At 38.2% G+C, this 26,527-nt stretch overlaps 1 protein-coding gene across 6 annotated transcripts in view; it reads right to left on the bottom strand.

The window, feature by feature from the left end:
• Positions 1–10: 10 nt before the first annotated feature.
• The window catches only part of LOC122577582 (RNA-binding protein Musashi homolog Rbp6), a 759,888-nt gene continuing 733,371 nt past the window's right edge, over positions 11–26,527 (bottom strand). For 3 of the 6 annotated variants that reach the window (XM_043748941.1, XM_043748949.1, XM_043748944.1), the window contains 5 exons: positions 9,337–9,441; positions 8,214–8,279; positions 3,493–3,770; positions 2,060–2,124; positions 11–1,297 (listed from right to left, as the gene is read on the bottom strand). In XM_043748941.1, coding sequence (XP_043604876.1) covers positions 2,083–2,124; positions 3,493–3,770; positions 8,214–8,279; positions 9,337–9,441 — 491 coding nt within the window. In that variant the 3' untranslated portion in view covers positions 11–1,297; positions 2,060–2,082. Of the gene's footprint in view, positions 1,298–2,059; positions 2,125–3,492; positions 3,771–8,213; positions 8,280–9,336; positions 9,442–19,687; positions 19,760–20,540; positions 25,946–26,527 lie in introns of those variants that run through there. The other 3 variants (XM_043748942.1, XM_043748943.1, XM_043748947.1) reach the window with 3 other exon arrangements.

Below are 26,527 nucleotides of genomic sequence, written 5' to 3'. Positions count from 1 at the left end.
CCCCCCCCCCCCCCCCCGACTAACCATTCACACTTCCGTGTCGGGTGCTCCTTCGTGTTGTCGACTCGCGCTCCTCGAAAAATTCCTTACACGCCTTTTGTATTTTTGCTCTTTTATTTTTTTATTATTAACTCCGCTTCTACACGACTAAAAAAACTCGAAAGCCCAACACAGAGACGCTCTCTTCCCGGGTGCGAACGTGTGTTATACGCATAATAATTATATTTTTATTATTTATATTTATATTTATATATTTGTATTTATATTCATATTTATATCTATATTTATATTTGTATTTTGTATTTGTATTTATATATATATACACGCACATACACACACACATATATATGTGTATGTGTGTATGTATATATATGTATATATGTATATTGCGCACGCGTACACGCGCGAGCTAACACGGTGCATGGCTTTTCATCCTCTTCTTGTTCTTGTTAATCAATTAGAAAAAAAAGTCGCCATAACGTTATACAATAATAACCAGTAATTATAATAATATTTGTATGTAAGTTGGTATTCTTCCGCCATTTTTTCGTTTGCCTTAAATGCTAAGGATCCATACGTTTTATCGTCTAATATTTATCAATTATTTATATATATATATTTATATATATTTATATATTTATATATATAATATTTATATATATTCTAGACTTAGTCGCTTAATTATTTAGCAATTAATAATATTAATTTAATTCATTATTATTATTATTATATTATTCTTTATTAATGTCGGAGAACGGGCATTAATACGCAGTTTCGGCCACATCTATCTTTACGCAGCTTTTGCCCTTCGTGTTTCCCTTACTTTCTGCTTGTCTTGTCTTTCTTTACCACGTCGCTCTTCTCGCAAATTTTCTGGACGTGTACCGCGATTTATAAATTTATACATTTTTCCCGCATTTTTGTTTCGCATCTTCCTCCTTCGATTCCTTCTTCTTATTCTTTAGATTTTTTTCATATTTCTATTAGCTTCCTTGTGTGTTCCTCACGCCTCCAACTTTGGTATTTTTTTCTTTTCCGTTCGTTGGAGAGTAGCGGTTATTTGCGTTCAATCGTCACAGTTGTTGCGGTCGATCAATCGCCGTTGCAAAGTCGAGGCTTCCTTCTTAGTAGAAACTATTATCTCCCTATCTAAATCGCGATTTTCCGATGTATTAGTCGTGATAGTACGCATCCAGTTCCGTCCAAAGTTCGTTCATCGTGGTGAATTTTTCCAAGGCATTTACATCGTTCACTGTACCGTTAGTCGACCGTGCTGCGTTCTGCCCTCTCGTCCATCCTGATGAAAAAAAAAAAAAATCGTAGTTTGTTAACGAGAGATTGCGATACGTAAGCCATGATCTTTGTGAAATCAGCGCAAGCGGATCGTGTTACTGTTGGAGTGCTTAAAAGTGAATGGAAATAGATAAAATGTAAAGTAAGATCCTTTCGCGAATCATACTTTATATAATGTAATATGTGAATCATAGTCCAATATAATCTTTTATTTGTATTTTAAGAAATTTAATCTGAAATTAATAAATGATAATGTAGATAAGAACTTAATCACGAAAGTATCTTAATCATTTAACATCCTATTATTTGTACGCTCGTTACAGTAGGAGAATTAATATTATGAATATTTCATGTGGCACACTAAGTGGAAACTTACGGTGAACCGGTAAGGAAACCTAGGGTTTCTGTTATATTCATTTTTGGTGAACGTGTTTGCGTTTGCTACAGAAAGATGAAAGTATTTCGTTACCGTATTCGTACGATAATGCGCTATATTCGAGAAAAACAACAGGAAATGTTACAATATTTCAAATGTGGTTAACTGAATTAATGTTTCGTAAGAAAGATGATGAAATGGCTTATAACTATCTACTATTTGTGCAATAATTATGTACAATTCAGAAACATTTAATTTTAATATTATACAGATTTCATTACCGTACAACTACTTTTTTCAAATGAAGAAGATCTATTACGTATTAAATATTACGTAGCTTGAAACGCCTAAATAGAAAGATTTAAAATGCAGGCGAACGTGACTACGTACCTGTTATTAGGTCTTAACAAGGCTCAATGGTAGCCATTAGTGAACGCCGCTGGTATTAGAGGACCCTAAAATACGAAGAAAAATATTTTGTCGAGGTTCATATATAATGATTTTAAGGACAGGAGTTTATTTATTTTTCTACGTTATTTACAAATAACAAAAAGATCGTTTCAACTACGTGCAATTGCGATACTTGATCATGAAAGGTTGCATCGTCTGATTATAAAATTTTGTCCAAACGATAAAAAGGAGAGATAAGAATTAAAAGGGAGAAAAATAAAATACAAAAACATAATATTGGCAAACTGAGAAGCTCAGTAATCGAAACCGATTTGTAATCGAAGCTACAGCAACGTAAGTTGCAAATTCTAACAAAAGAAAAAGAAAGGAACTTGTACCGTACTCTCGAATCTCTCGACTCTTCTTTGTTTTTTATTTTATTCAAATACCTTTTCTAAAGTACACTAAATGGATAAAAGAATTATCAGAGATAAATTTAATAATTTTGTTAGAATGGGTTAGATGCTAGAAAATTTTTTCGTTCAATCCGACTCGGTCGGTGCGAAAAATTTAATTAAAATCTATTCCGACCCCTTTAACTGATAAAATAAAACAAATGTGAATATTAATTATATCAGACATCTAGTTATCAGTGTACAATATACAATGGCAATTTTTTATTTCCTTCTAATGTCTGAAATTTCTTCTTCTTCTATAATCGAATCTAGGATGTAGAATAAGAAATATCGTAATTTAATATAATCAGAAAATGCCCGGGATTCATGAATTACTATTGGATAATATAAAAAATAAAGTGCAATTAAATTTATCAATTATTACATTCTGAACACTTTTTAATAAAAGAAAAACATCAAAAACAGTACGAATATTTCCCGCGAAGATAGCAGAAACTATTATTTATAAACAGATCCAGGTGTCAAGTAGTATAAGTCAACCACTGACTATCGCAAGTTTCACGAATTTCGTTCTAAAATTGACACGACGATCTAAAGTCAACTTTCTACAATTTATTTGATTATTCTATAAGTAATGCAGTCCTCAAAATATATTTATATATACGAATATTGGATGCAAGGCAACCTAGTATTAATTAAGTAGTAACACATTTCCTTTAGTTTCTCTAACAGTTTTTCATTTACCTATTAAGTCTCTTCTTGTATATCATAAAATTCCTATAAAAGTCTGCATTACTTACTGGATAGTCTACCATCTCTATCTCCCCTTTATTGAGGGGATTTTAAAATGAACTTAAAATCTTCCATATTCCAATTTCGTTGTTATAATCAATCCATATCAAGTGACATCGCGAACCTTTCAAACCCCGATTTCCGATATAATTGCGACTAAACCCAGCATGAACAATCCCACGGGGCCCTAGGTCTGCGTGAAGAAGGATAGTAGAATGGACTTACGGGACTGTAGTTGAGCGGGGCACGGGACACGGCGATCGCAGGGAACGCGGTCGTGGGGGGCTGCGGACTAGCTGCGGCCTGGACGTAGCTGGCGACTGCGGAATCGGCGGCTGCGGCAGCTGCTGCGGCTGCGGCGCTTGAACTATACATGTCGATGGGGCCCGGTGAATTAGCCGCAGGAAATGATCGGCCCTGTGGCCCACCGTGGCCACCGGCCGCGTGCGGCGACGCCGGCGGAAATCCGGCCTGTGCTGCGGCCGCTTGGTAGTTGTTCATCACTGCAACGAATGTGCCCGTCATTTTTCAATATTCCCCAATGCGCTGCCATGGTCTCAACCGGCTAAGCAATTAGCTGTGCTGCTGATGTGTCCTCGTCGAGCGCGAAACGCTAACCAAGTGCTTCGCGAGTAAAAACATAAAGTCAAGTGAAAGAGAGTGTTTCTTAAAAGAGAGTATATGTACGTATCTTTTTCTTCAAGAAGTCTGTTAGAAGTCTGTTCAAGCCTGGTACAACCGATGAGTAAGTAGATTGGTTGAGTAGGGATTGTTTTAAAGAAAATTGATACGGTCAAATGAGATATCATGTGAATTAAATGTGAAACGATTTGAAAGCAGAGTAAGTCAGCTGTTCTTGTAACTTTGATTTCTTTTGAAAAACTAACCGGATTCGTCAGTTTACTAGCTCATTTGCAGAAGATTCGCGGCGAAATGCATGTAAATTTTTTTATTTCTGTTCATTGTAATGTAGTATCAAAATGTTTCTGATTGATGTTGAAAGGTGAAACAACTATGCGGCTATGGGCATAATGTTTGTAGTATTTAGCTTGAACATATATGGAAGGAACATATTTTACACACATATAGGAAATACACGGTAAAGGAGAAATTTGTAGGATACCAAGAAGCGAGATAGAATACAATTTTATAAAAGATGTGCGCACATAATTGTTTCAACCTATCAAATACTGGAATGATATGTACTTCCAGTCGTGTACGACTAAGTCGAACACGAAAATTCCAATTACTTATGAACATTTGAATAATTGATTGGAACATCATAGATTATATATGTTTTTGTAACAGCAAGCTAGAAAAACAAACACGTTGATTGACACATACATAAGTATTCATAAAAGCTATATAATTCCTCTGTTCCAAAGATTTTACACTCTTCAAATGTTAATAACGACATTACTATATTATTGCTTATATCAGTATACTTACTACCGGGAAGCTTATCGAAACTAGTATGTCTTTTTAACATCGCTAACAAACACGCCTTACAATATCAACAACAAAGTCACGCAATCAACATCACGACAACTTGTGTTTCTGTACATGTGTATATCTCGCAGTATAAGGAACATCTCAATTAACAAGCGCCATGTACGTGTAAAAATTAATTTTTACCCTTTAGAAAAGGAAAAGAAAAAATAAAGGAAACGTTTCCATTTCCTCGTTATATCTGAACGAGGGCGAATTCGTAATAGACATCGAATAAAACACGTGAACACTGGTACAACACAAAACAGATACACATACAGAGAGAGAGAGAGAGAGGGAGAGAGAGAGAGAGGGAGAGAGAGAGAGAGAGAATAGTACAGAAACGTCGCCAGTTACGGAAACAAATAATCGAGACACATATAAAACGTGGAAGAAGCAAATAAGGAGATACTCAATAAGCGGATTACAAGACACCTTTGCGCATAATGGAACGACAGAAAACCATCGGAGCTGCAGAGTATGGAACTGCAATATACAATGTACTATACACGTCGCTAAGACAAGGAACGCAATCGCACGAGCCAGTAACAGTGACCAACACATAAACAGATATCGTCGAGCACGTGCGATTTAGCTCTAAAGTGATTCGACTGTTCATAATGCGGCGGATTTTCTTCTCAAGAGGAACGATTTCGTTTCTGACGCGCGTTTTTTGCGCGTTTTTGCTATATCTCTCGCGTTCACATTAGTACGGTATTAGTTCAGGGCAAAATAGAACATGCTATAAAACGAAGAAAAATGAGATAAAATAAAATAAATAAAGAAACAAAAAAAGAATGTAAAAGACCAGCGCTCGCATTCTACAATAGGAGGAAGGATTTCACATTCCAGAATAAAGGGGATAACGAAAGTCGAGCAAACAGCAATTGATTTATAGAATAATAGCCACTCGAAAGGCAAAACGGAACTAGTACAGTGACACCAATGCACAACGATCTCGACAACACTTAATTGGCCAGAAGTACACGGGCAACGATCCGCTCGAGTCTCTCGAAATAACGAGGGAAACGAAAGGAGACCACTATCACGCGTTCCGATTTCGAGGACATCGCGGCTTATTCATCAGCTGTATACGTGTTCCTCTTCGTATTAGCAGCTACCACGTCTGACAAAGTAAAATATACCCCGGAATTGTATGCCCTAGGTCCAGAGGTTTCAGGGAATAAATTGCCAACTTGTCATCCACGCATCGGATCGAAAAGCTGCATTCCAGTCTCGAGTCTTCTGTACCAACCGGCCGAGCGAAACAACGAAAGAGATTAATGTACACGACCAAAGAATGGGTCTCGCACGTATCTTTTCTCAATACCAACCACACACTCCATGGCATTCCCAATTTTCCAACACTACATATATTTTAAAACCTAAAATCAAAACTATTTTCTCCGCTCCATGGTTATCAATTCAATTACCATATACGATTGCTCACGATAGTGTTCGAATATTTATCATAAAAAATTCGTATTCGTATTTAGTGAAAAATTGATATATAGCAAGATATATATATAGCATGATATATAACCATCATATATGATATATAGCATGATATATAACCATCTTAAGTATACATATAATTAGTGTCGAAACTGCTTCCACTGAATATTTAGACTTATTACTATAATAGATAATTGAGTGTTTAAATATTTTTGTGACTTCTGCAAGTGTTTGATTACTTTCGTGAGTAACTGTATGTACAAAAAATACAATAACGACGATCTCCAAGAAAAAAGAAGAAAAAAAGAGCAAGGGAAGATGAATCACTACGAGATTGTGCAACGTAGCTACGACACAGAGGACTAGGTATAATTCGAAGACAAAGATGACGAAGAGATTCCAGACAGAGGGTGGAAGAGGAACGCGAAGAATTCGAAACTCGCGAGGACGAAAAGAACGAGGAAAGGGACAGAGTATGACAAACCGAAAATGCTCGATGTACAATCTAAAACCCTATTCAGCTTTTAAACTCTTGACAATGGCGACCAGTTAGAAAGTTTTCTACTGGTGGCTGGATTTGTCGATACGGAGTGCGAGGGATGGTGGGGGTGGGTCGAGCGCGATTCAAAAGTTTGATTTATTTGAGAGGAGATTGCGAACAGCACAGGAGCCGACAGGATCAGGCCAGATTTTGCGATCGGTGGGAGAGAAAAGGGGGAAAGAAGAAGGAGGAATAAAAAAATAAAAGGGTTGAAGTTGGTGTATTTGCTGCTGGCATTCAGCCGTCCTACATATGTGACATTTTTCAGAATTCCTTGCTGTCTGGATTGCTTCGCCACCCGATCGGCCTCGCATCATTCACAAGCTAAGAAGAAAGTCCTTTCACTGGCATGGGTCGTGAAAAGTGCTCTGAACCGTGACCATTTTCGAGAAATTAGCACGGATTCTTGGTAAAGAATTTTACAGAAAATTGCAGTAGAATTTTTCCTTGCTCGTTTAGAGGAACGACTTTCCTGGGAAATGCTGTGCACCTGATTTATTCTGTCTGATGGAACATTTCGAATGCTTATTTATTTATTGGAAGATGTTGTTATTTTGTACTAGACGAATTTCATTTACGAACCAAATAAAGGATAGTTGTTCAATTTATTAATTATGATAGTTACTAATACTTCTTAACTTCTTAACAAAAAATCGAACAATCATGCACAAGATCATCCCAGAAAACGAAAGAATCCATGACATAAAAAATGATGCATTTATACGACAACTGGCGTATATCCATATACCGATCGAAGAATCCGAGCATGGAGTATCCTCGAACGAGGAAACGTTCAACCGAGAATAATCATATTCGCGGTTCAAACTTCAGGAAGCTTAGCAAGTAGGTATGACTCACTGGTTCGAGCTTGTTCACTACTCAAAGTATACGAAGAAGTCGAAGCAGCCTCGTAACTTGCCATTAAGACGTAATGCAAAGCTTGTTTCTGTTAAAGATCGAGAATCGAATCACGAAAGAGAATTGAATTACACGAGTTCCAAGCCACGTTGTAAGCGGCGTCGTAATACCGGATTCCGTCTGGCTATATCGTAACGTCTCGATCTAACAATCACGAAGACCTCGTGCTAAGAAGCAGAACTGATATCGTTGTTATTCTCCTCCTTCCTTTCTCTTGCTCATTCTTTCTCTCTCTCTCTCTCTCTCTCTCTCTCTTCCTCCCTCCCTCCCTCCCTCTCTCTTTCTCTCTTCTACCATTACTGCCTTTCGCTATATCGCGTGACTCGATAATGAAAACTATCAAGAATCGGAAATCGTGCGCCGTTCCCAGCGAACCTATTGTCCGTGCATTCTGATATATATAATATATAATACATATTATATCTGTATATAGTATACGATGCGCATATAAATATAAACCTCGAGACTCTTTAACGATGCGAGACAAATTAAGAAAGCGGTAGTAGGATCGAAGCCGAAAAGAATGGTAAACTTTTAAACGTACCAGAAAGAGCTTGCGTGAGCAAGGGCGTGTTGTTGTTGGGGGTGAGCTGTCCGTTGGTAAGATCCACTGAAACATAAAACTCTGATCACAACTGTTCCGTACATCAAGGCTATACGCGATATCGTACGCTCTCGCTACTCTCGTTTACTGCCACTCTGCAGAGAGTAAGAGAGGGATATGTAATACTGTCTGTAGCTGATTAAAGAAGAGAGAGTTTAAAAAAAAAAAAAGAAAAGATGAAAGAAGAAGTAGAGAGACATCTGTGTGACGCCAAAGTGACGGCCGAAAGAAAGACAGAAACGTGATTTTTCCGTGTGTGTTGCTTTGTCGTTGATCTTCTCTGTACGCTGTGCGACGATCGAGCGAGCACGTTTTCCTCCTGCGTCGTGACACTTTCGCGATCCCCGGATTAAACGTTGTCTCCTTTCTTTCGTTCTTTAGCCTCGCTACAGACCTTTCCTACTCTGGTCCAACTGGAACCCGAGTCAACGTTTATTATGCTCGCAAACTCGTCGTTAGTCTCGTTATTTTAGACGAATCACAACGATTACGTTTGAACACGTAAAGCGTCCACTATAAACCATGTATTTGGGTATCCCTTTCCCTTTCATCCGTGCTGCGTTACGCGATATTTACCTGGGAATATTCCACGTGCTCGCAATCGTACGAGTAACCGAATATCGCACTCTCGCGTTCGAAGGTTCGTAAAATATTTGCCGCGTGATAATAGAACCTACGGCTACCAATTGTCGCACGGGTTACGACAGCAGCCCCGTCTCGTCGATTGGACGCGTCTCACCGCGCTATTATTTCTTGCTTATGGGACGGACGAAGGCAGAAATGTATGAATCGCGATCGATGACGTGGAACAGAAACGCTCCAGCCTCCAAAAACGTTTAGTGAACGGAATTGTGAAACTATCAACGAAACGTTTGCGTTTCATGGCGCCGATAAACTGTGATGATAATGATCGATGTTTTGCGAGAACGTGAAAAAAAAGAAGCAGTTGAAAGGAGAGATAGATGTACAAAGAAAAATAGAGGCGCGAAGACAAACGGACAGACAGAGAGGGGAAAAAGGCGTGCTTTTTTTCCACAGTCCAAAGTGAATGTCGACTTCATACATTTCTTCCGGAGTGCAGTCCGTTGGACGTGTTGCATCGGTGTCTCCGTATATGCGCGGCTTGCGTTCTCGCTTCCGGTTCCGTGGTAGAACACTGCCGGCACTCCTGACATTAATAAAGAACAAGAAGAAAGCTGAGAATGTAGGCAAAAAAAACAAAAAACGGGGACGAATAAATAAAAATAATCTTGGTAAAAAATTTGCTGCTGAGATTGTACGAGATAAAAGAGAGAAAAATACCGTTGGCATGGTGAGTTTATTTAGCTGCTTTTTTGGCGAAATAGCGACAACGTGACGATTTAGTTATACGTGGTTTACGTATGTAAGAGGGAAGTCAAAAAGTATGAGTCTTCATCTTTATGAAACATTAATAAAATTGATCGATTTGGTTGACTAAAAAAGTGATTATTGAAAATAGAGTTAAATGTAGTCTGAATATAAACTGAATATTTAATTCTAATATTTTTAATAGTACGAGAAATTTTAGAAAATAACAGAAAAATTACTTCTGGGTTAAGAATAGATTTTTAATTACTTAGTCGTGATATTTGCTATGACACAAATCGTGGTAATGCTATTATTTCTGCTATGAAAGATTATTCCTAATTATGTAATCTCATACTTTAAAACTTAAATCAATAACGTCAAAATCAACCCATCCAGGAATTCTTCAATGTATTGTACTAATCTGAAATTTATTCTATAAGCCGAAATAATTCAATCTAAAAGAGAATAATTATAAAATCCAAGACCCGAAATCAGTAATTATCTTTAACAAAAATCAATGAGCAAAATAAAACCGTGTATTGACAAATAGTGCAAATGCGGCATTCGCAGTGGATTCATATCGGTCTCACGGAGTACACATCGCGAACAATTGCGATAACCTTCGCGCATTAATTACTCCGACGTGTTCGATAACGTGGAACTTGTTTCGGCAGACAAAAAAAGTCAAGAAAAGCGAATGAAAAAAAAAATAATAAAGAAAGAATTTTCATTGCAAGAAAGACCGACAGAAAAATCGGAGATCCTTTATAACCGGCTAAACAAACATCGACGCGTTTTGTGCTAGCGATGAATGCGGACGTTCTGACGTCACACTCTCTGCTATTTTTTCCACGAGCTCGCTTTTCTACGAAATAAATACGGCGCCTACGCGCGAGCATTACGCTGCCCCTGGCATTTACCATTCGGAATCAAAGAAAAAAAAGGAGGTAGATGAAAAAAATATCACACAAAGAACCACGAGTAAATGGTTTAAAGCTGGTAAAACGGTCCGCAAAGGTGGACTCGTCGCGAAGCGTATCGTATGGTAAGAGCAACGCGGAAAGCAGAAAGAATGGATGAAACGCAGAGAAAAGACGGCCCATCAAAAATAGGAATACACCCACGCGAATCGTAGCCACGTTTGGATTTATGTTCGGGGAACTGTTAGCGATGCTGGTTGATTCGAAATTTGCGTGGATTTTAGGAGATTCAAGGGGTGAATTGTCATCGATATTGGGTAAACAGGATGAAAAATAAATCAGGATGATACCAGAGTGTTTTGGACAAGTGGGTTGGGTTGTAGCTTCGAAAAGGGCGGAAATGAAAGAAAATGTCCGATCTGTCAACAGTATGTATTTATGTGCGCGCGTATGGTTCAAATATTCTTCTTTCTGAATTGAATTTCCTATATATTCTTTGGTATAGCTATTAACATTGTTTCCCTTTCAATAATATTTAATATAAAAATTAAAAAATATGAACTTTTAGAAACTGATGATTTAACAGAAATTTAATAGATAAAAATTTAAGAAATCGATCCGTGTCGCAAAGTACATATTACTTTTTTTATTTGTTGCAAAGAAAAATATCGATTAATTAATTCAATATGAAATCGCTTATTCGCTGCTATACGCATGCATAATTGCACGAGATTGGCGTGCAAATTACGACACATTTATTTTCTTTTATCTCTAATCGTTTTAAAGCTACAACCCAATCTGCTTTCCCGAGCCACTGTGTACATGGAAAGTTATTTAGAGATAAGCATCGATGCTATAGAATAAACATAAGAAGAGATCGACGATAGTAGCTGAAAGTTTCTACATAACACAAAACATTACGATATGTCGCAAAAGCTAGCGCCAGGTTAATTGGGTTAGTGGCTCCGAGTATAGATATATACTTAAATGGTTAACCAGTTTACGAGAAAATGAAGCATTACGAGCCTCGTGAGGATCGAAAGAGACGCATCGCATTATAATTAAACTGATTTAGTAACAGAACTTTAATTCTTGCACAAATTTTGAAAATCTCTAAATTATTTCTTGATAATAAAGTAAAGTAAGTCGAATAAAATTAATGAATACCGAATTCAACGAACGAACGCTACGAGAAAATGATAGGGGAATATGCGAAAAACATTGTCCGAATGGTACGTTAACGCGGAAGGAAAAAATCAGTTTCGGACAGCATGAAAACAGTTTTCCCAGAGTATGGAATCTCGTTTTAGGAACGGTAACCGGCAGGACTGATAACGCGATAGCGTAAGGGGCTGAACGGACCATAAATCGCGGATCGACGTGATTTGTATGGGGTATCACGCCGCTTAATGGTGTGGCTTGTCTCTATCGGGCACGGTCGAACTCTGGCCGGAAGTTTCGAGCCACTGCCAGGTTACAGAGGAATATTCGCCACGTGTCTCTATCGCATGACAATTTACATGACTTCATATCTTTTTCTCACCCCGCAATCCTCGGCTATAAATGGGAATGGTATGACCAGAGAACTACGTGGTTCGCGTTTGTCACTAGATTACGCGAGGATGACTCCGAAGAAACCGCCAAATACGAACAATATTTCATCATTGGTAACACACGAAAAGAGGTAAGCTCCATGGATATGATCCAGGGAAAGCTCTTGCGATCCGATTAAGTAATATGGATTAAAAAACTGTGTGCGATGCGGAGGAATACGTGATGCACTCTTGATTGTAGAACCGTGATTCTAGTACGAAATACGTAATTCTATAGCGAATGTGAGATTGAGATTATTGGTGCATAAGAAGATTATTGTTACACGTAGCTTTTTGTAAAATTTAAATGTTTTATCACATTTTCGATTAGGAAAAGATTGCTTTCATAGATTATTTTAGCTTTGACGTTAATACGTAAATTTTTAATCTGCGCTCGTACTATCTTTTTGCCTGCTTAACTACTGATTTTGTATTCATTTCATTCTTTTTGAAATTTTCTGACTCTAATTAAATTAATTACTTTTTTAAGAAACAACCAATTATTCATCTGTCAAATAAGACCCAACCGTAGATGGAATAATTACATATTAAACAAAAGCTAAAAACGTTAATAGAAGTTAAATAATAGTTCACTCATTTGCAATTCTCTAATACAAGACACTAAGGAATTTAATCTGAATTATACAGTCAATAGCATATACGTTTCTCCGCAATAAGAGCACATCGAACCTGATCCAACCGCTCGAACAATGGAGGTTGCTGGAACTTCGGGGGAGCGTAGCGTAAGAAAAGCGGAGACACGTGAGAAGTAAAGGACGAAAGTCGGAGTGCTGTAAGAGCCTGGTGACAAATGAACCGGGAAACTTCGCCCGCAGACGTTTATCGAACATTTCATAGAAAGAAGGGGGCTATGTGCCGAGATAGCTGGTTCGGAGATTCTGGATTTCGCAATTCACGAAAGAAGAAGAAGGGAAAACAGAGAGAGAGAGAGAGAGAGAGAGGGTGTTGGTAGCGCCCAGGATATCTCGTATCTAAAAATGTTTGTGCACGCAATGGGAAAATCAAGTGCAGAAGGCACGCGGTATCATGTAGAACCGAACTTCTTAACGCTCATGTGATTCGATCGTTTTCATCGAAACGGCAAACGCATAAAGATCTAGGCCAAGAGTTCATCTATTTCAAGTGTATCTCCAACTGACGTAGATACGATCGAGAGTCTGTATAACGGGAGGGGAACGGTCTGCACCGCGAAATCCACTCGTGGGGTATGAAATATCGGCCAGCAAGGAGACTGTGACGTCTTGATAGGAGAATGATTTTGATCGGGTAAACCCGTGTCGGGTACAGTACAGATCGGGTAATTTTTCAATTCGTTTAACGCTGACTCAAACAGCTCCAGAAATGGACTCGTGACTTCTGTTGCTGTTACTTTGAAATCCATACCTCGAATAGGATGAAATTAACGCGGACGAAGGAACGGAGGAACTTTGAGAATAATTGAAACTATAATTTTTTGTTCTTTCGAGTTTTCTCTGGTTTCAAAATAACAAGAAATTTAATTGGAAAGCGAAATTGGCAAATGTTTTGGACACAATGGATGAGAATGAACATAGGATTCGTGAATACCTTCTTAAACTGAAAAGTGCAAATGAAACGAGCTATCTGGTTGGCTAGATATTCAGAGAAAACGAAACTGTTTCCGTCGATCGATACGATGCCCGACGATTCTTAGAGTGGGCAATAAAATGCACGTGTCTCTCCGACAGAATATTTCTATACATCCTTATATATATATCGCGGGCATAGATAGCGTTAGCGCAAGTACCGATTTGTTTTTCTCGGACAGGAGTGGGTGACGGGAAATATATATCTCACGCTGCTGATAAAATACATCTTCTTGAAATATCGGTGAAAGTTAAGGATAGCATCGTAATGCAAGCGGAGGAAACATAAATATGACGGTTCACGAAGCGACGAGAGGAGAAAAAAGCGGTGTACGATTAAATTTCAACGATTTAAAACGATTAAGAATAATTTAGAATCGTAATGCATTTTTATATTGTCAAGTTATTTAAATTTGATGTGAGAAATTGTTTTGTGATGACGAATTTCGAGCGAAGGAAAAAGACAAAAAAGGCGTTTAGTATGCGATTATCATATCTGAATGTAACGCAACATGATTGCATCACGTACCATTGTTAATACATGATTTAAAGCATTCACTGATCGTGACTCGATCATTCGTGCAGCGAAAAAGCACCCTCGTTATCCTGAAATATGTTCAAGCGTACAGCCTCGACGAAGCAACACACTGGACGAATCACGCGCTCGATCAACAATGACGACGATGGTTAATAAGTTGATTAACAACAGGCTGTTAGTTGGTCATGTCCTCGTACAGCTACGAGAACGCGAAGCATCAACAAAGGGAACAATTTTAACATGGTTCAATCTGCACATCCTAAACTACACACACGTATTCAACGAACGAATACACCGATAATAATTGTAAACCTTCGAAACAGTATGGATAGGCATAAAAATAGTGGTGAAAAAGTATATGTAATAAATCGAGTATCTTCAACGTCGAAACTCTCTAAGTAACTACGTACGCGTTCAAAAACTGTGGTCTCACTCGGCTAAATATTAACTAAAATAATTAGCGTTCTAATACACTAGTCAATTAAACTCCAACGGTATTCAAAAAATATTAACAACGATTCGAGGTAACAGGTATTCAAGTTACTAAACGTATCCAAAAAAACACTATTCGCAGATACAGCGGGTTGGTGAGTACAATAGAAAAGGATAATAATATAGTATAATACGTATTAAAAAAGATACGGACAGTTAAAAATCTGCGGATATACACACGACACACAAAAGAAAGATATCACTCTCATACTATCTACGCACTAATCTACTGTTCTATCAAATTTATTCTATAAACTATGGATCGACGATTTCGAGGCTGTGGCCGGAATCTTTTGTCTTTTAACCTTTGACGTCCGCCACGACCTCCAAGCTCGCCTTTCTTCATTACTACTGTGTCTATAACCATTTAATCAAACTGAGACGACACTTAAAAATTTTCTTTCAATGGATAAAGATACTGTTTACGGTCAGTCGACGTGTTCTATTTTATGTCGAAATTCCGACTAATATAGCCTAAACACCGCTAAGGCTGCCAACTATCCTTGTTCCGTGTTAAACTCGCATATGTCTTGTCGCAACTCGGACAAGCTCGATTGAGGTTAATTTAGCGAACGATAATTAATTTTGTTAAAAATGGTACGCTTAGTTGGCAACCTTATACACTAACTAGTTCAATTACTGTAAACGTTAAATTACAAAAGTCAAGTTGACAACGAATCTCTTTTACTACTGACTGCTTCTAACCAGAGGCTATTTATATCCGTTCAGCTCGATTTGTCTAAGTTGTCTACGTATTCGTACCACCACGGGATGATAGTTCATGTTGACATAACGAATTCACGATATATGTATTCCAATGATCTATTTCTTTGCCATACATCGAGGCGCAGAAATCATAAATTGATGAAACATTAGCAACCGATCGCCCCGTCGTGGTCACGCTAAATTAGTACTATGAATAATGTATAATAATAATAATAATAATAATAATAATAATAATAATAATAATAATAATAATAAAAGACCACTGTATATACGACGACGTTTCTAAGAGACAGTAGGTTTAGGTAGATGGTAGATTACTCGCCCCTAGGTGACTGCATCTTCGAGGTAGTCTTCGTCATCGATCTCGGCAATCGATCTCGGTCCTGTCCCAGACGTCTGCCTTCCTCTTTTGAGATTATTCGACTCGAAATTTAGCCCTATTTCACGCGATAACAAAATGTGACCCATAGCCGGTGCAACGGCGACGAACGGAGCGAATTCTCGTGACAAATTCTGTCGCGTGTATCGTGTCATGGAAGCTGATATTCCTCAGCGTTTCCATAGGAGCGCGAGAACAATAACTTCGTATCCGGCGAACAAAAGAATGTTGGACGCGAGATACAAACGATCGTTTATGAAGAAACAAAAAGAAGATACAAACGTATATCGTGGTTGCAAGTAAGAGAAATCCCAAAGGCAACGATTCGGGCCCGGAAGGAAACGAACGGAGGTCTTCATCGACTGTTGGCACTTTCGTTTGGCTATGGGTCGCGCGACCAAGGGAAAGCTTTTGTTCTTTCAATCGTGGACTGTTTTCAGTTTTCACTAGAACTACAGACATTGAGCTTCAGTGCATGCATCCTTCTGACTGGAAAGAACGTTAGTCGAAAAATGTACGCGAACAAGGGAGTCCAGGATGTAAGAGTATAATTCAGAGTAGGCCACACCTTCTTATTCACGAATGGAAATCCTTTCCTTGATGGATTTTATAATCGTTTCGGGAAGGATTCGAAAAGCTTTCCTCTTCCATGCTACATATATATATATACGTATTGTACACACAAAATTTCTCGCGATTACGTTCCCGTTACGAAGAGAGAAAGAAGGGAAAAAACCAGAAGAACAAGTCTAAAGACGTTAGGCTAAGTTCTAGTGAAAACTAATGCAGCAGTTTAGGCTTCTTTACTCATTACGAATAATAAAATTGGAAATCTTGGAAAATAACTATGTACTATGAGCTAGGCAATCATCCAACACCAGTACAAGATACGGGATTTAAATATATATATATATATAAGTATAATATAATTATGTATATATGTATACATTAGTCAAATTTTTTTTTGTTACCATTACTTCTGGGCTATTCTAGATACTATAAAGAAGAGAGTATCACATGTAGAAAAGTAGAATATAGGAAGAGTGGAGATATTTTACGCTATCTTTCTTACGTAGAAAGCAATCATCTCTTCAGAATACTTCATACAACAACGTATCGTCGCGTTTTCGTTACAATTCTAATTTCTATATCGTTACTCGACTCGAACTTCAAGCTTTTCATCACACCTGCGTCCGCTTCCATTCGCGGAACGATGTGCGATGATAAATACGAAAAGCAATCAACACACGAGGCTACGTGACTAGAATAAAAGAAAGAAAGGACGGCCGTAAACAATTCGTATTCCGTTACGCGGGACCAACTTCATTTTATAATGTAATATAGACATTATAGTTTATCCCGACTGGAAAGTATCGAAGAAGCTGAAGCGGTGTGACGGGTTACAGGATGCGCAGGGTTATCCGTGGAAAGAAAGTCAAGCCAGAGTATAAAGTTTTTAGAAATCCTATATCGATTCGAGTAAACAGAAGTCGTTTGGAGAAACAGAAATGCATTACGAACAATGGGAACAAGGAGAAGAGGGCGGTAAGCGAGGAAGGGAAACAGAGATTGAAAAGAGTCGACGAAAAGTAATTCCAAACTTTCGACGCGAAATCGTTCACTGCGGCGGCTACCCTTAAGTCGCTTCTTCGATACTCAGATCGGTTCGAGGAGCGTTCCACTCCCACCTGAAATACTAATTATAGCGATGATTAAAAGGCAACGTAACGAGATAATGACGGGAATTAAAAGGCAACGAATTACGCGATGAATTAGGTCCCGATCGAGCGGTAAATCAATTTTTACCGCTTTTTATTCTCTTCCGACCGTTTACATTCGAACTGATCGATAGTGTCGCGGAAATTGTTGAAATTCTCGGTGATTAACTGCATCGACACTTTTATTCATTGCGTGTGTTCAATTTCCATTCCATTACGTCGTACGTAGAGCACATTCGAAATTCCATTACGTTCTTTTTTATTTTCATCACCTTTAATCAATGATCGTTTGAACAAATCCAACGGGCCCCGGCTCGAAAAACAGTCGACGAACTTTTCAGCGAATTAAATTCCGTCCGCGCGTGAAATATGTGTTTTTCCTTCGGTGCATCGCGACAGAGGAAAAAACTACAGAGGGGAGGAATGGCTAACAGATCGAATCGAGAAGATGCTTTCGGTCAATGTCGATACCGTCCTGTTCTAATAGGTTCGATATTAATATTCCGGGAACGCGACGAGGATATACAGGAACGCGTTCCTCGAGCTTTTTCCCGCGGAAATCAACGAACCCGACCGTTTCGTGGGTATAATCCAATTACATTAAAAAATTTCAAACGAGCCGGCGCTTCCTTTCTACATTTTCCCTTGCTCTCTACATTCCGAATATTTCTGAACCGACAAAATGGCCGGGTGCCCGTGATTTCCTGTTCGATTCCCGTCAAAGAACGATCGAATAAAATCAGGATGTTTCCTCGCCTCGTTGCGATTCATGATTAAAACGGAAATGTTGTTTTCACTTAAATTCGCAGATACGTTCGCGACAGCTTTCCGATAAGCCGGATTGTCGACTTCGGTGATGAAATGGTTACAGGCGGAACAACGAACAAACGGATGCACAAACTATAATAACAAAATACGACGTTCTGTCTCCTAAGCATTCCATAAGAATATACATAATATGTTTATATAATATATAAATGTATATAACAGTATATGTACCAAAAATCCTACCAATCCAATATAATAGAACACTATCGTTAAACAATGCTCGAACTATGGGTACCTAAGACAACTAATTGGCAACAACGACTCGTATCCAATTAATTAAGAACAAGTAACGTGGACCGTGTAAAGAGTTGATATGTTTAATGGATAATCAGTTCGTGTATGGTATGTGATCGTGTGCGGTTTTTGGATAGTGAACGTTTGTTCGAATTTATGGTTCAGCGACGTGGTAAATGATTTCGATAGATTTCTAAGCGGCGAGTGCGATTTAGTATAAAACACGAGTGTGCACATTTCCGTTGGCCGATTGTTAAATTGAATCACTAGTTTCGAATGAGTTCACGAGCTGCATAGAACCGGTGGAAATTGCTTGAAATTGACGTAGAATATAGAAGGAAAATAATACGAAGATTCGATGATATTTAATTCGCTATTTTATGCGGTGGAGCAAGCCGTAATTTACTTCATCTTTCTAAAGGAGGTACTCAGACGTGTCTTATTTAGCGGATTTTCTACGGATATTGGAACAAAATTCAAGCTCCGCATACACGCATTAATTACCAAACAAAGGCACGTTTGACAGTTCTCATTTTTCGCAATGTGATTTTCATACAAATCATTTTCATACAAATAACATCGTTTTAATTTCAGCCGACTAATTATCTCCGTTTTTCGACGATCAACCGACTCCCATTGTATTTTAATAACTACCGCTATCGATCGAGCAACAATGCCGTTATCGCGGATTTATTAACATACTCTAAGAGAAAAAAAGAGAAAAGAACTTTAATTACAAGAATGAGATGTATTGTTTATCAAAATGTTACAGAATGGAGTATGCTAAGCACTGAAGATTATCGTTTAAACCGGGTTCGAATCGATAACTATAACAGACCAATTCACGATGCGATACCACATGGAGATGTTTTGCAATGTGAAGGTGTACAGGTGAAGGTGTAGTGTGTGTATCTGTGTTTGTATACGTGGAATTTGGGTACGTACTACGTACTACGGATTACGGTTACCGTCAACACGAGCGAGAACACGAGAACTTGGTGGAACAACCTGGCACTTTGGGGTTGAAGCTTACCGGTGCAACCCCCGCTGGGGCTCACGGACACTCGGCCCACCCTTGGCCCCACTGCGCGGTACACAACCGCTCCTACCCAACAACAGACATCACCGATCTTATATTATGCACACTTTTCCCCGAGATATCGCGATTATAGAACTTTATTATGTATCGTGTTATGGTTATACGTATGTACATTAAGTTTGTGGGAATTACTGTTTCATTGCTGGATGAAGCTCCATAGAAGAATTATATTATTTATTATATACGGATAAGCTGAGCTTGTATAATTTAACTAGTTTTACACTCTGTATGTAATTTACGTGTGAAAAAAATGTTACTGAATTTTTATTTTTTAAGGGTCCCTAGAGAAACTGGTATATATAATTAATAACATGGAAATCGTATTATTAAAGTTTCTTTTAATTGATAGGGTACGAATTGCGTAACAGTCGATATCATTACGTTGACGAGACGCTTAATCCAGCATCGTAAGTTTCGAGTACCTCCTAGAAAATGCAAGTCAAAGTTGCTCTCTGCCTCCAACTCGGCTCATAATATCAGAACTGCACTCGTTCGAAAATACACAATTGCACGAGTATGCTTTTTCCCGAGTTTAATCCCGGGATGTTGAATGTTGAATGCTGAATTATTTCACGAAACAAGTGTATCGATTATGTTAGATGTTATCTAGCTCATAGTAGTTCGAACTGAGAAACATTATCTCGTATTAGAAGAAAGATGTTAATTTTTTCTCTATTCTTTTTTGTTTGTTTGAAACATTCATGTCCAATGCATTTGTTCCATATCTCTAGACCTTTTTCTTCTAATACAAGATGCGATGGATGTTCTGTTTTTCCTTTCAATATCATCCGTTTGCGTGGTAGATTTTATTTATTACAGACATTCATTATTTATAATCCTTAATCATTATAATAATAGAGCTTCAGCGAATTATTACATTGTGTCGTTAATATGTACGCACGTGTAAATAAACCTGTTCTCTCATTTTACTTCAGAGCGATATCTCTGATAGACATTAGGTGTTACGTTTCTTTTCATCTTATTGTTTTTTTTTTTATATATTTTGTTTCTTACGTTTTTTTTGTTCATTTTACCGAGTACCCATTGAAATGTTTACAAAACTCTCGTGACTGCAGATTTCCACTTATCAATTTGTTTTCTCGTCTTATCGTTGGCGTTTTTTAATAAATTGCCCGAACCTCGCTGGATGGTCTCGGAAATTCGGTTATTCCTTTACAAGCATCGTTTGCAAGGCGCATCGTCGTTAGAGCATAGAGTTTCAAAGAAGAAGCGTTTCGTTTTATCTCTTTTTTTTCCCCTTTAAATTTACATCAAGAAAGATATATATATACGCGTATGTATAATATACAATTCTCATCGGCCAATGAGTCGAACGTCATCTGTAAGCATGGGTAAGAAAACTTGAAGTGACTTCCTGAGATAATTTCCGTTTAAACAACACGTGTATCAGAGCGGCAATGATAGAAAATAAACTTTTAAAAAACGCAATATCCTTTCGCAATAATAAAAATGCATACGGTCGAGTCCGAGATTAATAATAAAGTCCGTTAAAGTTAGTCCATAACGATCATTAAAATATATTTTATGTACATTTGAAAAATGTAAACGACGATAAATATTATCCGATCGACGATCGAAAAGATTTATATGTCGAGAGAGTAAATTAGTATAAAATTTTCATCTCCTTCCTATATGACACTCAGATCTTCGTATTATCGAAATCTCCGCGTTCAGACAATGATTCGACGTGATAGAAAGATTAAGGGGGCAAAAATCGAAAAAACCGACTGCACAAAACGCCTTATTTCGATCGTTAATATTTAGCGATTATCCATATTTAAACATTTTAATATCATCATCATCATCATCATCATCATCATGGACGGTATAATGTTTTGAACGTTTCCCCAATTTTCTAACTTATTACGAGTGACGAGAACGACGCGTGTCTTCAAGTATTCTTACGGATGCTGGTGCCTTTTAGCACTTCGTTTACTCGTCGTCGACGCAAATAATTCGGTGAGAGTGCAAAAGGCGGTCGATCGATCGGATTCTGGATCGGGCAACGTATTATAGAAACCCACGCGCGATCACAGCGATATAACAATTCTTACGAATAGCAACAATCGGACCATAGCTCGATAACGTTAACCACGTCGTTCTTTTTTCTCTTTTTTATATCGACGTATACATGTCGCGGAAATTTAACTAACAATTTTTTTTAAAACCTTTCTCTTTCTTCGTTTCAGGTGATAAGCGATAAACGATAAAAATCCATCGAAAATATAAACATAAAAGTAAGCAATGTAGAATCGAAATTTTTCGCACAATAATCGCAATGACAAACAATTTTATTTATTTCTTCTTTCATATTTCTTATTTGTTTCTTTCTCTTTCTTTTCTCCTTTTCTCTTTTTTTTTTTTGTTACAGAGGACGGTGATGTTAACGCGAGCGAACTATAGCCACGCATAAAAGTATCAATAATATTGTTTAAGCATCGTGTCGTTAACATATATATAAGCTCAGGACAGATGTATCTTCTCTTTGGCATCAGCTTAATTAACGCCAGCGACTGAATTGTCTCTCTCGTCGGTTTCTTGCAAAGTCCTCAATATCCACTAGTTTTCTTTCTTTCCAATCATTCCGTAAACTTTTTATTCCCATCTCTTCTTCCGATGCTTTCTTGTACGAGTTCGTGTCGCTGGCTCTATTAAGAAACTATAAACTCATGCAAGCGAGCGTTTTAAAACCTGATTTGCTTTCCTCGTGATTCCTCGCTTCCTCTTAATACTGTATTAACGGTACGAGAGACCAAGGACGGACAGCTCGGTCCTCGTCATCTTTTGCTTTTCGTGCACGCAAACTCCTATACATCGGGTATGCACGCGATTCACGCCGTGAACGTCGGTATCGTGGCTCGCAATCCGCAGGATCGTTCGATCTTAGTCTTTTATCCCAGCTTTTTCTTACGTTATCTTTTTTCTCTTGTTCTGTTACTCGTTTTTTCATTCATTAACGACGACTCGAAACAAAAACACAATAGAATCGAAATCACGAATCACAGCTTTCGCGGAACGTATACTATGTTGCACAACGGGAGATGGGTCGGATTCAGGGATAAAATATCGTCAAGGGACGTCGAAACTGGACGATCGAGAAAGCAAGGGCTCGAGAAAGGGTTCACGACAACATGTTGTAAAATGAATGAGTCTTTCGTCGTAATTAATTACCATCGTGAATCCGGATCACCGGCTGTGAATTGTATATACATCACACACAGGTCACGGGAGACAGGAGTCGATGCGTGCTATTTTGTTGACATTAATAGGATATCAATAGTCTCATTAAGGGATTGGTTGGGTCACGATTGTTTTCGAAATCAGTCGCCGAAGGCTATACGTATAATTAGTCGACAAGCGCGACAATAGATGCTACGGAAGAATTAAACTGCTTTATTTATCGGATTAATTGAAATTAAGCCGTAATTACTGACATGCGCGATGTCTCTCTTATTTAACCATTTGAAGAAGATTCCTCTTGATTTGATTTGAAGAAGATGTTTCCTCTTATGACATTCCCCAAATTTTCATTTTCATGTTACTATACTAGTTCAATGTCTTATTTAGTTACAAACCGATTACGAAACTTTTGCTGGTCGTTTATGTTCTAATAATTAATCAGAGGACTTAACGCCTTTTTCCCGATGTCGTCCTTGCTTTCACGTTCCATTAGCAATATTCGACGGAAAGGTGGCGGAGGGTGAAGATCGAGGACATCGAACAGGCGTCGAAGATAAACAGAAGAACGATACAAAAAGCATAATTTTCTCGTTAACTGTCTTTTGGGCGGTTTGCTTCGGTGCGGTAATCTCTTCTACGAGGGTCGGTACTCTCTTTCTTATGTTTTCTTTACTTTCGCCTAACTTTTAGCGGATGCCTTACTCTCTACGTTTAGCAATACGTAATTTGCTCTGGATAAGAGATAGCAGTATCGCAACTTCAGCATCCTGTCGATTCTGTGTCGTCCGCTAGATCCCGCTTTTATAACGCGATTTTCGCTTCTACATTTGCATCTAGTCGTAAAACAACATTAACCGAAATAAATCGTAGAATACCATCGGATCAAGAATTTCCAATGAAAAGCGGCTGTGCAGGCGTTTGCGTGCGTGGCGTGCCTTTATTAATGTTTTAAATTCAATCTGTTTGACCGTGTTTGAAAGCACGAAATGTATTTTTGAAATAAATTACTCCTGAGTTCGTAGAAACAGTTCGGTTCGATGGTTATTTCAAAACTTCCAAGCCACGGTATGTATTCATTTAAATTTAAAAGGAATCGAAAGGTCTCAGTCATTGAAATATTCGAAAATATTCTTGGCCTTTCCAATTAATTACTTCCTCAACAAATGTGATATGTGAATGTTGTGACAATTGTTTCTCAAGGTTCAAACAATACATCACAAATCATATCAAAAAAAATTATTGTTTCAAGTGATAATTGTGATTGCAGGAAACTCGATTTCTCTAAACATTCTCATAAACGATCTATTAAGCCGTTCTCATACATAGAATACCGACAGGATGCTTCAGCTTGAACACCCGGAAACGCCTATATCGTTTTATGTCTATATGACCTACGCTAAGTGTTTTCGATTAAAACTGTTTAGCTTAGAGATTACATAGAATGTGACTACATTTCAACCACTACAAAGATCAAACGACTACAAGAGAGAAACACGTTAAACTTCTTTTCAGACTGACAGGAATCGTGGTGACAAGGACTTGGATGCGTCGATGGAGAGGAAGAACTGGACGATTTAGGCTTGAAGGAATGAAATATCGATCCAGGAACCTAGGAAAAGAGACAGAGAGATGTAAAGGATATCGGAATATTTAAACATCGACCTACGCACAATTCTCTTTGCGATAAATCAATTTATCATTATACTTTCTTCTTGCACCTGTGTCTACCCCGAAGCTTGTAACTATCTACTTGCGTTGTACGTCTTCGAACGGATTCATTTCTCACTTTGTCACAACCTTCCCTCCCCCACACATACGCATGCACAATAAAGAAGGGGCAAGAATGATCTTGACTTCGATCTTGATTTTTCTTTTACGCTAGATCGCTGCTTATCTCCACGGGGCTACATACTCGGCTATTATATTGACTGGCTGGTGAGACTGTCGCAAATCATCATACGTTGACGTTTTTCGATAGAAAATAACTTCGACACTCTTGTCAAATTTTAGCGTTTTAAATTAAATCTAAAATTCAGAATTTTCCAAATATACATATGTATCTATAAAACGAGCTAAACTTGTATTTACTGCTAAATGTTCTCGAAGCAAACTATTTCACAGTTCGTTTCGAAATACCTTGGAAAAATTGGAGAAGCTGGAGATCTTCCGCCAAAACTGAAAACGTGGATATCGAACGAACGTTCAATTAAAAAAACGAACTAGGTATTTCCTCACGTACGCCAAGCGTACGAACGCGCAACAGCCTCGCCTTTGGGCATCCTAGATTCGGACCGTGCGTTCATCTCTGTACTCTTTTCTGTTTCCTTGTTATATGATTTCCTTTCAAAGTGTGACGGTATAAGAGAAGATATACATTAACTACCTACGGTTCTACCAGTAAAGAGAAGAAGAAGAAGAAGTTGTAGTAATAGTTTTAGTTGATGAAATGAAGGAGCAGAAAAAAGAGAGAACGTCAGAGGAGAGCTGAGGAGGGCCTTGATATTCGGGTAAACCGGATAAATACTCGGCCCCGTCTCTCGCGTGCATCGATTTCTCTCTTTTCCCTTTCTCGGTTCGGTGTTTACGTGTTTTACCCGTTTCATCCCTCGCAGGGACTTTTCCTTCGTTCCTGTCTTTTCGAACGTCAAATTATTTTTTGCGGAAAGCAGCGCTGCGCTTACGCAACTAATCTCTTTCCTTGTATCGCAGCTAATTTCTCATATATGTGTACATATGTGTGCAGTGAGCCAGCATGCTCGCGCACATTTTCAGTGTTTTCTTTGTATAAGATGTGTGTATGTGTTTTTGTTTTGCATGTAGATGATAATATGTCGATAGGTGTCATGTGTGTATGTATGGATGGTGTTGCGCGCGCGTGACTGTTTTCTCTTTTCGATATATCTTGTGTTTTTAGCAATACCTAATGGAATGGGGGTAGAGGCAGACGACGCTTTGCTTGACGAAGGACCACAGAGTTTGCCAGCCATGCGTCTGTGAACATTTTCGTAACTTCCGGTCAAGAGATTCACGTGAGAAGAGGGTGTATACATATATACATTATATAATTCTTTTTTTCTGTCTTTATTTCTTTTTGTTCATCTCCGATCACGGTTATTTCGGTATACGAGTTTTTTTTTAGCGGATACCAGAGCAATTAAGAGGCTCGATGGTTCGTTGTTGCTCAGAGTTGGGGAAGGGTAGCTGCGATTTTTTCGTTCAGCTCTCATCGTGAAAAAATATTCAGCAAACAAGCTCGCGGCAAAATCGCGCTCGTTTCGATGACAGCTTCACGCTAACGCTTTCCCAACACTGTTCCTCTGCTGGGTAGAAAAATCGTGACTCATCGATGCATGGAAGTGTTCAAACTCAAACAGGATTTTTTTTCAATAGCGGATATATTATTTCTTTGCAGGATGCGCGTGAAACACGTAGACAATAAATTGGCTGTATTTAGCTAACGAAAAGGTACTTCCTTGCAAAAGGTGTACGTACGTTCGATGCTTCGACGCAATGATCAAACGTTTAGTTGTAACAAAAAAGATCAAGATGTAAATGAAGAAATTTCAAACATCG

This window comes from Bombus pyrosoma, linkage group LG2, assembly GCF_014825855.1.
Source record: "Bombus pyrosoma isolate SC7728 linkage group LG2, ASM1482585v1, whole genome shotgun sequence".
NCBI classification, from domain to species: domain Eukaryota; kingdom Metazoa; phylum Arthropoda; class Insecta; order Hymenoptera; family Apidae; genus Bombus; species Bombus pyrosoma.
Note: the sequence above shows the minus strand (reverse complement) of the source record. Positions and strands in the feature narration are given on the sequence as shown.